This window comes from Aplidium turbinatum, chromosome 18 (genome assembly GCF_918807975.1).
Source record: "Aplidium turbinatum chromosome 18, kaAplTurb1.1, whole genome shotgun sequence".
Lineage (NCBI taxonomy): Eukaryota > Metazoa > Chordata > Ascidiacea > Aplousobranchia > Polyclinidae > Aplidium > Aplidium turbinatum.
The window spans coordinates 18947180-18961765 of NC_137489.1; the positions used below are offsets into that span (position 1 = coordinate 18947180).

Here is a 14586-nt window from a genome sequence, read left to right on the forward strand (position 1 = left end):
CAGAGTAGGCCTAGTAGGCCTAGTAACTTAAAACAATTTGATTCATAATATTTCAGTCAGACTGTGAGCCGTTTGCTAACAATCTGATTGAACCTGTTTCAACTTTTTCTTTTCATTTTTTAATGTGTTCCTAAAGGCAACAAAATGCTTTTTATTTGATATCATTAGGCTACTAGTCAGCAAAAAGTAAAAAATCTTAGAAAATTTCATTCAGACAGCAGCCTAGCAGAGCGATAGTCCAAATCTGCAAAATGTGACAAATCAGCCATCCAGTTAGACAAGGATCTATATAGGAAAAAGTAAGTTGTCAATTTTGTCCAATGCAAGAGTTTTTGTTTAGAAGAACATATTTAAGATATGAATTCGAATTTTGCGGCATTAAAAACGGGAGAAATTTGTATTATTTATGGATTAGGGTTTTATCTTTGAATCTTTAGAATTTTGAATCTTATCGTGTTAATCTTTGAATTACTTATGTAAATAAACTAATAGTCTCTCATTAATTTTAAAACTATAGTTACAATTAGCCTAGAAATGCACGAGTTTGAGTTCAGTGTTGAACGTTGACGCCGTCAATTTGACAGCGTCATTTGTCGGTGTCAACTTTTTGTTGACGCTGAGGCTAGCGCGGTCAGTATATTTTTTAGTTGACGGAAGTGATAGCGCCGTCAACTATTTTACCAATTTTAAGCGTCACGAGCTATGCGTCATTTTTTGTTTTCATGGAAAATCTCGTTTCACAATGAGAGTTTCACAATGTATTTTGGCCAGCTCGACTCATCCGAATTACCGGCTTTCGCGTTGGTTGGAATGGCTACCTGGAATACAAGCGGAAGAAGTTTGCCAAATGGTGATCACTCATATTGTGAACAGTATCGAGAACGAGGGATCAGAGAGAGAAAGCAAAAAATCAATAAATGTCATTGCGGAGGTTGAAGATACTTTATTTTAAGAGCTCTATGCCCCTAAAGAGAGCGATGTTAGTGCAGTGGACCTCGTTAAAAGATTTATATAATGCTAAACCATCACAGCACGCTTGGAACAGTGATACCTTTCCGAGTAAACGTTTTCAAGGCTTGTTTTTGAAATAGGCTACAATACACCAATACCATCCAGCGCTGCTGTGGAACGCATGTTTTCACTTGGAAAGGACATTATGCGTCCCAAGCTCAGCAGATTGTCAGGTCAACGTTTTGAAATGCTTGTGTTGCAACAAGTAAATAACTAATAGGCTAAGCAGCTAATTATAATACAGTCCCAAAACACAATACCTGCTCTGTATTTATAGCTATTGTTAGCCTAAACTTGGTTGAAATACTTCCGTTTTGTGAGACCCTGGCTAAAATAACAGCATCAGCGTCAACAAATTTTTAACGCACGCGGTAACTAATAATAGCTACAGTTGTAAATAAGACAGAAAGTTCGTGAGAAAAAATTTCGCGGCCCGGCCAGTGATATATTATAATCGAATGGAAGAACAAGTAAGTTTTTTGATTAATTATTTTGGTAGGCCCAGGTCTTTGATTTGCAACATTTCTGTTTTTGTAATTCCACACAAAGGGCCATAATGATAGCAACATATTATTTTATCCAAATTAATAGATCAAACGAAGAACGACAAACTTAATCTACTCAAAAATAGCTTAAAACCGCAAATTTCTCTAAATTCTCTTTACAAAGGAAGGAAAACCAATGAATCATAAAATTCTTTTGCTAGCTATTACAAGGTAGCACAATTAAATAGCAAAAGACAAGAAATCGTATAGCCTACTGATGGTGAATTTGAGAAAGATGTATAATGGAGGTTATTGAAAACATGTCTAGAGATAAAAAGCAAACTATTTTTCAGATATAAGTCTTTCAGCAGGAACTGGAGCTAATCTGTTTAGGTGGGGGTTGCATAATACGCCGATATGTGTCTGCGGAGCGGTAGAACAAACAATGCAACACATATTCCGCGAATGTTCCATCTTACGGCCCCCAAGTGGAATCATTAGTATTCGACAACTGGACCCAACTACCGTATCTTGGCTGCACGAGGAGGGATTGCCAACCTAAGCTACTACAAGTCAAACGAGAGAAGAAGAAGAAAAAGAAGAAGAAGAAGAAGAAGAAGAAGAAGAAGCAAGAACCGTAACTCGACGAAAAAAAGAGATATCTGAGAACGTAAAATCTAGCAAAAAGAATCTGGAAGATTTACAGTTCTTCTCATTGGCGATAGATGAAAGCACAGACTCGATAGATTGGCCTACAGCTGAGCTTGCATCATTTGTGCGTGGAGTAAACAAAGATTTTGATGTCGAAGAATTTGTTCAGCTGATTGCTGTCAAGAGTATTACTACAAAAGCCGATATTGTGAAAGCATTACGTCAACGCCTTGAAGCCATGAATTTAAATCTATCAAAACTGGTAGTAGGCTACGGCCCGCCAAAACCATGTAAAGTTTGGCTTTGGCCCGCTGTTAGAAAAAGGCTGCCAACCCCTGTTTTAGGCGATAAAAATATGGTAGGCAGTGGCGTAATCAAGGGGGCAAGGAGAAGAAATTGCCCCCCCTGTAAAATTCTTTGCCCCCTCTTTCCACTCTGTAAAATGCAGCTAGCGAGACGTTAATCCGGAAGAATTGTTGTTGATGAGAATTGTGCATCTCATTAGTGCACTAACCTACAGCAGTTCGCTTACTTTAACCAGATTCAGCTAAATATATTTGTTTTCCTCAACCCAGTTGAACAAAATATGGCACTACAGTGATCACAATTGACAATGCTTTATCTAGATTCAGCATGTTCGTTGATTATAAACTACCATTTGCGTCGCTTTTTCTTCACCAGAAATATATTACAACCCTGATAGTAGACCTGATACGACCCTAATGGTAGACCTGTTACGCCCCTGATGGTAGATCTGTTACGCCCTGATGGTAGACCTGATACGCCACTGGTGTTAGGCCTGTTATGCCCCTGATAATAGACCTGATACGCCCCTGATGGTAGACCTGATATGCCCCTGATGGTAGACCTGATACGCCCCTGGTGTTAAACCTGTTACGTCCCTGGTGGTAGACCTGTTTCGCCCCTGATAGTAGACATGTTATGCCCCTGATAGTAGAACTGTTTCGCTCCTGATGGTAGACCTGTTGCGCCCCTGATGATCGACTTGTTACGCCCCTGGTGGTAGACCTGTTACGCCCCTGATAGTAGACATGTTATGCCCCTGATAGTATAACTGTTACTGCTAATGGTAGACAGGTGGCTCCCCTGATGGTAGACCTGTTACGGCGTTACGCCCCTGATAGTAGACATGTTACGCCCCTGATAGTAGACCTGATACGCCCTGATGGTAGGTCTGTTACGCCCCTGATGGTAGACCTGATACGCCCTGATGGTAGGTCTGTTACGCCCCTGATGGTAGACATGTTACGCCCCTGATGGTAGACATGTTACGCCCCTGATGGTAGACCTGATACGCCCTGATGGTAGACCTGATACGCCCTGATGGTAGACCTGATACGCCCCTGATGGTAGACATGTTACGCCCCTGATGGTAGACATGTTACGCCCCTGATGGTAGACCTACTTAAACTCAAAGCAGTGTTCTTTTTATCCAAACATTTCACAGATAAAAAACTTAAACACTCGAAAACGAATTATGAAATGCTACATATGTACTACGTTACTTTTCAATGCAGAAACATGGACACTATCATCACAAATGGTTAAACGACTGGAGGCATTTGAAATGTGGAGTTATAGAAGAATGCTTAAAATTTCATGGAAGAATAAAATCACAAACAAAGATGTACTATCCAGAATACAAACCAACATGGAAATTCTACAAACAATATTAAATCAAGAAAATTGAAATATTTTGACCAAATGATTCGCAATAATTCTATTCAAAGACAACTACTAGAAGGAAACATGAACGGCAAACGAAATTGGGGCAGACCACCAAGAATTTGGAATAATCATATTGAAGACTGGTCAGGACACAATTACAATACTGCAGTAGAAAAATCTCACAACAGAGAAACTTGGCGTCTCATTGCCTCCAACCCTCGACGAGTGGAAGGAACTTGATGATGATGATTCCAGGAAATAAATCATAAGCAAATACAAAACATCGCTATTACTTCACAGAATGTCATTGATTACGCATATACCAAGTAAACACGACCAAAAACCATATTTTTATTTACTATGTCATCAACATGCTCATGTGATTTGTTGCTCATGAACTTTGTATTTGCTGCATTTGGATGCGTATCAATGACGGAATCTCCTTTACCTTTCTTGCTAGAAACGACGAGTATATCCACGGGTTCACTGCGCTGTTGATCGGGATGAGAAAGATGGCAGTTATCGGGTACGCCATGCCTGGTATTTCAAATCCACCAAACGACAAGAAGGACATAATACAAATAGGAACCCAACATAAAAAGTCTGAGATGATAATTCGCATGATTGTTCCCGATAGTACATCGCTTATTTTAGCGTGTTTTCGAGAGGCAGTGTTGGCACTCCCCGGGATGCCTGCAATAATTGATATAGCCAACAGGTTAAAATACAAAAGTTTTTGCAATGTGTATGACAGTCAGCTATGTATAGTCTACTACGTAGCCTACTACGTCTATTCACAATCTTTTCAATATAATACTTCAAATGAAACTGTTTAGGTTATTTTGGTAAAAGGGATTTAATTTACTAGAGTTTGTTCCAATGTGCACAGTGCATTTAGCGTTAAGTGGTCTTCCGTAAATAGCCTATCAATATCATTTGGTTAGTTGGTTTTGAATCTATATTCTTGGACTGGGAAAGCCTTTGATAAGTTCCTGATAGTTTCGCACACTTGTAGAGGCTTTTGACGCAGGGCCGGTTACCTAGTTTAGCAGAGTGAAGTTTTCGATTGTTGAAATGTTGTTGCCGGGGAATTATTCCATCCACTAGGTACCGCTGAACGGAGAGCAGTTCTCAAATGATTTGCTGAAGCGCACACCACCAGAGCCGAATCAGCGCCGAGTGATCTTGAGCTGGGCAACTAGTGAGCTAAAGGGGCGGCCAAACTAAGCTAGCGAGGCTAAACTTACTTTGTACAGTAACTTATATTAGAATGTGCATTGGTTACGTTTTATCAATTAATATTCATTAAGTGAGTCTCACACAACAACCAAGTTCACATCTGAAAACACTTCACCTTGGCTCCTAGTCCTTGCAGTATAGAAAAGGACTAGATAGACTACGAGCATATAAAAGAATGCTGCAAAATCCATCAATACAATCACAAATGAGTAGATGAATGCTTGCTCATTTGAAGCGCCGAAGTACCTGATAGAAATAGAAAATGTGTAAATATAATACAACCTTTCAAAACTTGTTTTTGAGGGTAGTTTTCATTCCTAACTTTGTAATCAGATATGAAATAACAAAAACTGGTTGCTAAAGAAATGGTGGCTAAAAAAGAAGAAAGGTAATATTTGTGATGGCATGTAGTTGCATGTTCACAAAAAATGGAATTAAACTGCATTTTTTGTATATGAACAAACATCCTTACTCAGAAAGCTATATTGAATTCATCTATCCCGATTCCTGATCGGGTGGAGCAAATAAAAAAACTATAAACATTTTTCACTTTTGAATGATTTAAAAAGCATAATATTAGGCTAGTAGTGATTCTCAGGCAGTGGTGTGTGTCGTGGTTTGGAAGTTCAAAAACAACATCTTTTCAAAAGATCTCAATGCTATGAATGGAATAACAAACGAACGCCATTATTTTTAATATCCATACAGTCAAAAGATGCAGTGGCGAAGGTAATTTGTATTGGTTGGGCAAGTCCCGAGGTTGGGCAAAGTAAAATGATCGTAGCCTACATGTGGTGGTCACGTGTCTCTCATGAAGACGTGCAACTTACAGGTATCTTAAAGATACGGTGGTACTCCACGTTTCATTAAAAAGATAAATAGTTTCACCATCCTTCGGATTGCAGTTTGATGGTTTTCAGTTGTCCTGCTAGGGATTCGCTTAGGCCTACAGTAGGCTATAAAGAAAGTTCACCGAGAAGAACACTAATCTTTTTAAAAGATAACTAAATGGTAGAATCAAACAGAATTGGAGAGCAACACCCAAAGATGAAATCCGAAAGACAGTTTCATCTTGTAAACAATGTTTGCATGTAGACTATTTTCTATTATTATTATTATTTATTTGTGTCAGACAAAAATTTCCATATTCAAATCACACAAAAAAAAGAAAAATACAAAATTAAAGGCATAGGCTACTACAGTAGTATACACGCAGCTGCGGCGCAAAAGTAATTGAAATGAAATTACAAAGTTACAAATGAAAAGGTTTGAAAGTTAAACACATGTTGACACTTTGTCGATACTTTTTGAAACTTGACGTTCACCTTGGCAAGCAAACTCCATCTGTGCTATAGTATCCAAATGATCCAAAAGTGGTTTGGGAGGACTCCTCACAATAATAAGGAACAACCGAAGACTTGTTGAATATACTGCAAAAGCTTGAAATGGACAGCGATGTGACTTTTGGAATGGCTTGTCTTTCACCTGGAAGCTTGTTTGCAGTTTCCACTAAGGTCACTAATTGTCTTGTGCTGACAGATTGTGGTATATAAGGTTGATCTATGACTATTCCAATTGCCAGGTTGTTGGTAGCTGGTGGGAAAGTAGGAATGGCAGCAAGTAGTATTGACAAGATCCACAAGCATGCAATTATGAGACTGAGACGCTTCCAACTCATAAGTATTGATTCAAATGGTTTTCTTACAACATACAATCGATAAGATGCCATCACTACCAACATGCAAACTGACATTTGACTTGAAGCTACAGCAAGGACACCGGAAAACACACATTGGTTGCTGAGCAGCCAATTTCTTTTCTGCTGACAATAAGTTCCAGAATATTCAAGCGATTTTGAAGCAATTAATAAAAGATAGAAACCCATCAGAAAATCAGAAACCGCTAAGTTGAAGAGCATGATGTTGAAACAGAGTCCACTTGAAGAAGCGTTTGCGTTTCGATTGGCTTTACCAATGTCCACGGATGTTTTAATGATTACAATCAAGTTTCCTACCACCGCTGATAGCATTATGATCCACAAAGCAACATAAAAGAATTTGTTTCCAATAAGTTCGGTATGTGATGAAATACTTGAGCTTGTGACAAAGCATTCGTCTGTGTAATCGTCACAATCAAAAACTCCATCAAACACTTTGTAAGTTGGAAAAAACTTTTTGTTGTTGTCGCAATAAAAATGAGTCAGAGATGAACAATTCAACTCATCCACAATATTCTCGCAATCTGCTACTAAATTGCATCTGAAAAGCAAAAATTGTTTTACATAAATGTATTGTTCAGAGAGTTGAAGTTTAACTTTTGAGCGGCTGAATTCAACTCAAATGCGTCTCTGAGCCAGACTTTATGCTGCTATTTTAAGAATGTCTCCAAGAATAACACTTCGTTATGACAAAATACTGAATTTAGTGTTAAGCAAACAAACCACTTTCCATATACCCTTCAATGGTAACCACAAAGTGACGCTTGTTTTAAACAATGTTACACATTTGTTTTAAAATCAATCCCTTTTGCTGACCACAAATTATAGTTTAAAAATTTGGCGTCGTTTTTCTGAAAATGCTTAATAAGTGACAGCACCAAACAAAAACCAATGATATTCATTCCTTGAACGTTTCATCCGTTCCTTGACCTTCTCTTCCTGAAGGAACAACCCAGACAGCCACTTTATCAGGTCTAGATTTTTATCAGATTTGACCAAATCTTTACCAGATCTGCACCACATAAAGTGGCTGTCTGGAAAGCTGTATTGGCTGGAGGATCTTCCGTGAATCACCTTATCCTTTTCACTTATTTGTTCAGAAAGTTTTCTTATATTTTTATGAAATAGACAACCACAAGTGTGCAAAATTCAAAATGAAAGACTAACGTTTTCAGGGTAGAAGCGCTGTTGTTTACAAACACGTACGCCTACCAATGCAAAAATTCTCTAGCAAAGCCCTTAGCAACCATATAAATGTTTTGTTTTTGCCTTTTAACCTGTTACTGCTTAATTTAACCTTTTACATGTTTATTTAATTGTTACCTCATTCACCTGTCGTCAGAACAATGATCATGATAAAGTCTTGATGAAGGATCGTTTTCGTCACAATGCTTCATAAAACGACAAAATGCTTCATCACTTTTGTCCTCACAGTCTACAACTTTGTCGCATAAATACATTGATTTTAATAAGCAAGATTGACCGCAGACTTGTTTGCTTCGTGGCCCACAACCGAAAGCTTCACAAGAAAGCGATTTCTCTGAAACACACAATAAGGTTGAAAACAAATCAATAGTTTTTTTTTTCTAAAGTCTAAACCTCACAATCATTTAGCTATGCCATCACTCACTACAGTATGTACCTACTTCAATAAACTTTATGTTTCATCCATTAGGACTCATCAGTACCACTAGATCGAAACGAACAAATAATTACATTTTAAATTTTATAAAAATCAATAATAATTGTTCAAGACCTCCATTTTCTTTTTTTGTTCTTTTTTCTTTTCTTCATTGCATTTGTAGCCTAATAAATAAAGAAACAGGCCACAGAAAAATTTCAACAGTCTAATATTAAATATTAGGCTACCCAGTCCATGCAAGCAATAGCAAATAGTTGAATAAGTGAGTTTTGTTTGGTGTATTCATGGCTACCTAAAGATAATCTCCAGGTGGCCATGGTGTATTTTATAATCAACATTAAAGAATTAATAGGTTTCCTTTCCAAATTTGTCTATACTACAGCATTAAGCTTGGTAATGATATGCGCTTTGCTGATAAGAACCATGCTAACCATTTTATTGTAGATCATAATTTCAACAAACATTACAAAAAATAAACAGTGTAAGAATGATCCAACACAACAGCAAGATAAAATGTATAAATTGTTCTTCTTCGTCGTATGAGCTTTCTTCCGGACTATATGCTTGGGCATGAGGTCATCAGCCACTCGACAGTCTCATCATCCAGGGCTTTCAGTCCCTGCGTTCCATGGGGTGGTTGATGGATTGGGCAGTCATGGACGACATGGTATACTGTCTGGTCTGTGGCACCACACTCGCATCCTGGTGAGGGAGCCAGGCCCCATCTGCACATGCCTGAACGAAAGCGACCGATGCCTGTTCATAGGCGGTTAAGCCGGACCCACGCAAGTCTTGCGAGGGACATTCCCGGAGGGTGAGGCTCGACGTCGGGTAGGAAATCACGGAGTCGGGAGGTGTTGTTTTGCCACTCCATGTTCCATGTGTAGTTCGTCCAGTGTGTCGCACTTATTCCAAGATCTTCAGCGTTGTTCAGAAGCTGTCGTGCGGCGGGCGCAAATGGGCGTCTTGATTTTGATTTTGAATTATAAATTGTTAACAACTATTAACAACTTTTGTTGAATTAAAATAAAAAAAGTAAAATCATAGGAATATCTGAAGCTTAAAGCAAAATGTGTCACCTTGTATTAGTTTAGTCCACTTCAACGATAGTATTTCACTTTTTCAAATGTTTTAAAAATTCAACAAGAAAAATAAACCAATTGGTTTTGATCTTGTATTGAATCAGTCACTCCTAGCAGCTCACCAGGACAACCAGCTCCACATTCGTCCGCACCGCTGAAGCATTCGAAACGTCCATCGCATTTTGTGGCGTTGATTTGATTGAGTGTTAAGAGACTGTAAACAAGCAAAGATACGATATGGTTTAAGGTTTGAAATGCTATTGAAGAGATAACGTGTTATGCAAGTAGACCATTGGTTCTCAACCATTTTATAATTCAGTACACCTCTTGGGAGTTTCAAAAAACTCATTCGATGATCATTGTCGTCAAGGTCGACGCGTGCATCAGGCGAACTAAACAGTCCCCGAGGGCGTAGTCTTAAAGGTGGAGAAGAACTTTCTTTTTCTTGCAGATTTTTTTACGTTTGTTAAGTTATCTTTCTTGGAATAAACATGTTTGTGTGTTTTGAATATTGTGGTACGAACTGCAGGTCTATACTTTACAAGAAAATAAACGAGAGAATCGCTCTGATGCATTAAAACCGCAAGTTTGATGAGCTCATCTGGAAATACCAACTTACAGTTGCAAAGCAGTGACAAGAGCTTGATATTATTACATTTTTTGCAAAACTTTGGTGTAATCAAGCAGGCACATTGCACTGAGTGAAGCTTTAGTTGAAACTCATCAACACGATCGAACGCTCTACTATCGGTTCAAAATAGGCTTGCCTACTCAGCAAATCAACTCTTTTTACACTGATTCACAAACGTTGAAACAATGTAAAAAAGAACTGATTTGTTGTCTGGATAATAGATTACAGTAGCTTCATTGAAAGCCGCTGAGAAAACAAGTCAGGGCCGTCCAAGCATAATTCTGGACTTTCTCTAAACAAACTAAGGCAGTGGTTCCCAAAGTGGGCGCCAGCGCCCCCCTGGGGATGTTTGCGACCATGAAGGGGGTGCTGGCTATAAAGTGGGTGATTGGAGGGCGCTGAGAGTAAATCGGGGCAGTTACAAGAAGAGGATTGCAAAGCATTTTTTGTCATGTTTCGCTTCAAAGGAATACAAAAGAATACGGTGACTATAAGAGCTCTGTGGCAGATATTGTGGCAATTATGTTGGCAACATCGCTTAGCAGTGCCTTAGCCTACTAGTTTGTTGAGGTCGTAACGCATGACTAATTTTGAAGCACTGCAATTACGCAGGGTACCGGTAACGAAGTAAATCTAATCAAGGTGAAATCGGCACTCCCTGGATTCAGTAATAAGCTCGTGTTGTATCAGCGAAATTTAGCTAAACAAGAATTTTTCCAATTCTCAAGCTTGCATCAACTTGATACAAGTCGTCGTCGTCGTGTGAGCCTCTGGGCCAGAGGGTCTATCCTTTTACCACCCCAGATTCACGATGTTCCCGGACTACACTGGAAGGCTACAAGAGAGCAGCCAGTCTTTGGTTTCATCATCCATAACGCGCTGACCTTCCACTCCGTTAGGTGGCTTGAAGATGGTACAGTCATTGATGATTCTGTAACGCTATCTCTCCACACTCTGTATGCAGACTGTCACAATCAATGTGCAAGGCCTCGCGATGGGCTGCTTTGTGTCTTCAACAAGCGTGTTGTTTTGATTGTAAAATTCTGGTGCGATGTGTTATTATCGGTTATGACCTGAAGTAACCTTTGATTGCGAATCTTTGTTATGGAATGTATTTTCTAGAATCATTTTCCCTACGTGACAATCTAGAAACTTCTGCTTGTTTACGACTTAATGCAACTTGACAGAACCATTAGTCCTATGACGTAACATTACGTAACCTTCTCGAAGTTACTATACCGAAAAACCTTCTATAAATAGTGGTGTAATTTGCGTAATGATTATTATGGGAGTTGTATTATGATGAGTTGATTATTATGATGAGTTGGTGATGAGAGATCATTGTTGTAGTAGTAGTAGCAGTTGGTAGTAGATGCAAAGATTATTGTTGATCGAGAGCTGAAGTTATTAATTACGAGTAAAGCAAAGTTGATGCTAATATAATTTCTGATTGAAATTAGAATTGTATGAGAAGCTTTGAGTGGATCACGTTAGACTCGATCAAAAGCCGCAAGCGTTGAAATCTATTGCTGTTTACTGTTACTTTGATTAATTGCTGGAAGTGGTGAACCATTCGTTGGAGTCTTTCACGCGTTTTCATATATATCATTTCACTAGTAGAATTATCCGTGAATTTAATTGACTGCTTTTCGGTTATAACCCATTAAACTACGTCATTGAACCTTTCCAAGTCTTTTTCCTAGTAAGAGATAGAAAGAGAGCTTGACACAGACAGTGCTGTCTCAAGGGGAGGCAAGAGCGGTACAGCCCTCGGGCCCACAGTCTCAGAGGGCCTACAGACAACAGACTATTTTGTTTTAGTATCAACGTGTTTTCCGTACCTAGTGCTTTATACTTTTCTTTCGAACAAAATTGTAGCTACAACTTGCCAGATCTGTGCTTGCTATTAGTTCCATTTGTGCTGTTTTCTGTACACTGTTGAATTGCTGCATATGCAGTTATAAGACATTAATTAGATACTATAGTAGGTAGCGAGTCACGAGCCTACTCATTTGGAAGTCACAAATCAAACTGCGATCAATATTAAAGCGATTGCATTTGTCACAATCAATAGGTAGATAGCCCACACGACAAACTACATTATATGTCTTGACCAAGCGTACTGTTTTAATTGTATAATTTTTACGAAATGTTGTTATCGGTTACTGGTTACTGTCTGTACGGTTGTTACTGTCTGTACTTGTAGAAGAATCTGCATACGTGCAAAACTAGAAGGTTCTCCGACTTAATCGAGCAATTTGTCAGGCAGTGGGTTGTTATAACGTCACAAAGATGTTTACGGATAGTAAAACTTGACCAGAACCAGGCCCAGATTTAGGGGGGCAGAGGGTGCAGGTGCCCCGGGCCCCCCGACTTTTGAAGGGTCCTCATTTGTAAAAAAATGTGATTTTGTGTTACTCTTTTTTTTCTTTCAGCCTTTGAAGTTTCTGCAAAATACTGTGCAGTGCACTGCTGGATTTATGCTACTGTAGACGTGGAGGTGGTTTTTGCACGGGGGCCCCAGATCTAAAAGTGCCCCGGGCCCCCCCATCAGCTAATTCCGGCCCTGACCAGAACAATAAGTTCTTATGACGTAACAATATCACACTGTCTCGAAGTTACTGGTCAAAACAAACCGACTATAAATAGTGGCGTAATTTACGTAATTGAGTATTGAGATTATTGTTGAGATAGAGAATTGAATTGAAGCTGAAATTATTGAATACGAGTAAATGAGAGTTGGTGCTATTAGAAGTTGTGATCCAGAGTAGAGTTGTATGAGAAGCTGTGAGTGAAGTATGTTGAAGTCGATTATATAAGAGTTATAGGTGTTGGAATTTATTGCTGTTCACAGTTATTTTGATTATTTGTTGGAAGTGCTTAACCGTTCCTTAGAGTCCTTCAAGAATTTTCATTTATCATCCCACAAGTAGAACTATTCGACTATTTATTTGACTGTTTTACGTTTGACATCCCAATAAACTACGTCATTAATGACAGTATTTTTTGTAGTGATCGCTGCTGGTCACTAGAAAGCTATAGCAAAATAACTTTTTAATAAAGCTGTTTACTCATAAATAGGCCAGAGTAGGTTAGTAGCGAACATCATATACAGACTCCTGTCATCTGTTTATTTAGCGTTTTGATTTTAACTGTGACGCAATGACACATAGTAGTTACACACTTTTTGAATTATTTAACATGTTGTTTAATAAAGATTTGAAACGTATTGAAAATTTTTCACACTGTTCTCAAACTTTATGTCCAGTTGATGCGTCAATTGCAAGGTCTGGTAGTTTTGGGTACTTTGAAAACAAAGCGGTGTCAGTGACAATCCGGAAAATCAGTGCAGTTTGTTTTTATCTCTGATCATCACAGCAAAAACAATACCGGTACATGCCTAATAGAGGAAGCAAAATTAATGATCCCATAATCCAACGCAGGATACCTCATGAGTCAGTGTGATTTTGATGATTGAATTAGATATTTGTAACCGTTTCCAATAAAGTTTTAAAATGATTTTCTTACCTTATGCATTCCATTGTAGCAGTCGGGCAGTCTGGAGTATTTTTGCATCGCATTTCATCAGTTCCTTCAGAACAGTCGCTTGAGCCATCACATATTTGATGAACATCAATGCATTTGTTTTGTAATGCACATGGAACTTTGTTTCTGGAGCAATTGTTATCACGAAGCAAAGGATCACAAATCTCGCTGGTAAATTGTCTTTCGCATAAACATTCGTCCGATAAGTCAGCGCAATCAAATACAGTATCGCACATTTGCTGACGTTGTATAATTGTTCCGTCAAGACAAGGCCAGCATTTGGAAATGTTTAAGATTGACTTCCCATCTTCATTTAACGTGTAACAATGATCTTCATCATTGAAACAAACTGAATGTTTTTTAGCAAAGTTGCTTGGAGGCGGAAGTATAAACGGTTGTGGAACAACGCAGCGATACGGAACTGCTGAAGAAATTTCAATTCGATTGCCTGTTACGCGGTCAACAGGAATACCATTGCACTTGAATCCAAATCCAATTTGTTTTTCATCTGATCCATCATCACAAAGTTTTATTCCATCACATAAGAAATTTACAGGTAAGCACTTGGATTTGTCATTATCACAGCGAAAATACTTCTTGTTCACTGTGTCAGGACAATCGAGTTCGTCGAAGCAATTGTCACAATTTGACACACCATCGCATCTCTGGCCTTCTGTGAATCGAAATGAACGTTCATTGTAACATGTGTTGTTGAACACACTCTCAAGTATCCCCTGAGAAATATGGCAACTAATTTCATCCTTCCCGTCTTCGCACTCATAAGTACCTGAACATCTCACGTGGTCTGGAAAGACTGTTCTGTCGTTGCATGTAAACCCACCAGTGGTAATCACCAAATTAACAAGCACCAAACAACCAGTCAAATACAACAT

The 14586-nt window shown here is 38.7% G+C and overlaps 1 protein-coding gene across 1 annotated transcript; it reads right to left on the reverse strand.

The window, feature by feature from the left end:
• Positions 1–3698: 3698 nt before the first annotated feature.
• LOC145787257 (uncharacterized) lies at positions 3699–14586 on the reverse strand. Its single transcript, XM_082598971.1, has 6 exons — positions 13676–14586; positions 9639–9730; positions 8125–8332; positions 6401–7333; positions 5191–5321; positions 3699–4529 (listed from the first exon to the last, which is right to left on the reverse strand). The coding sequence occupies exons 1-6, from the start codon at positions 14584–14586 to the stop codon at positions 4228–4230; spliced, it is 2577 nt and encodes an 858-aa protein (XP_082455097.1). The 3' UTR covers positions 3699–4227.

Bases quoted from the DNA above. Each gene is read 5' to 3' on its own strand.
- LOC145787257 (XM_082598971.1), bottom strand. From the start codon at position 14,586: ATGTTGTATTTGACTGGTTGTTTGGTGCTTGTTAATTTGGTGATTACC. The intron at 9,731-13,675 runs GTAAGAAAATCA...GCTTGTTTACAG, and splicing joins GCTACAATGGAATGCATAAG to TCTCTTAACACTCAATCAAA. The intron at 4,530-5,190 runs GTGAAGTGTTTT...CAATTATTGCAG, and splicing joins TGCAAGGACTAGGAGCCAAG to GCATCCCGGGGAGTGCCAAC.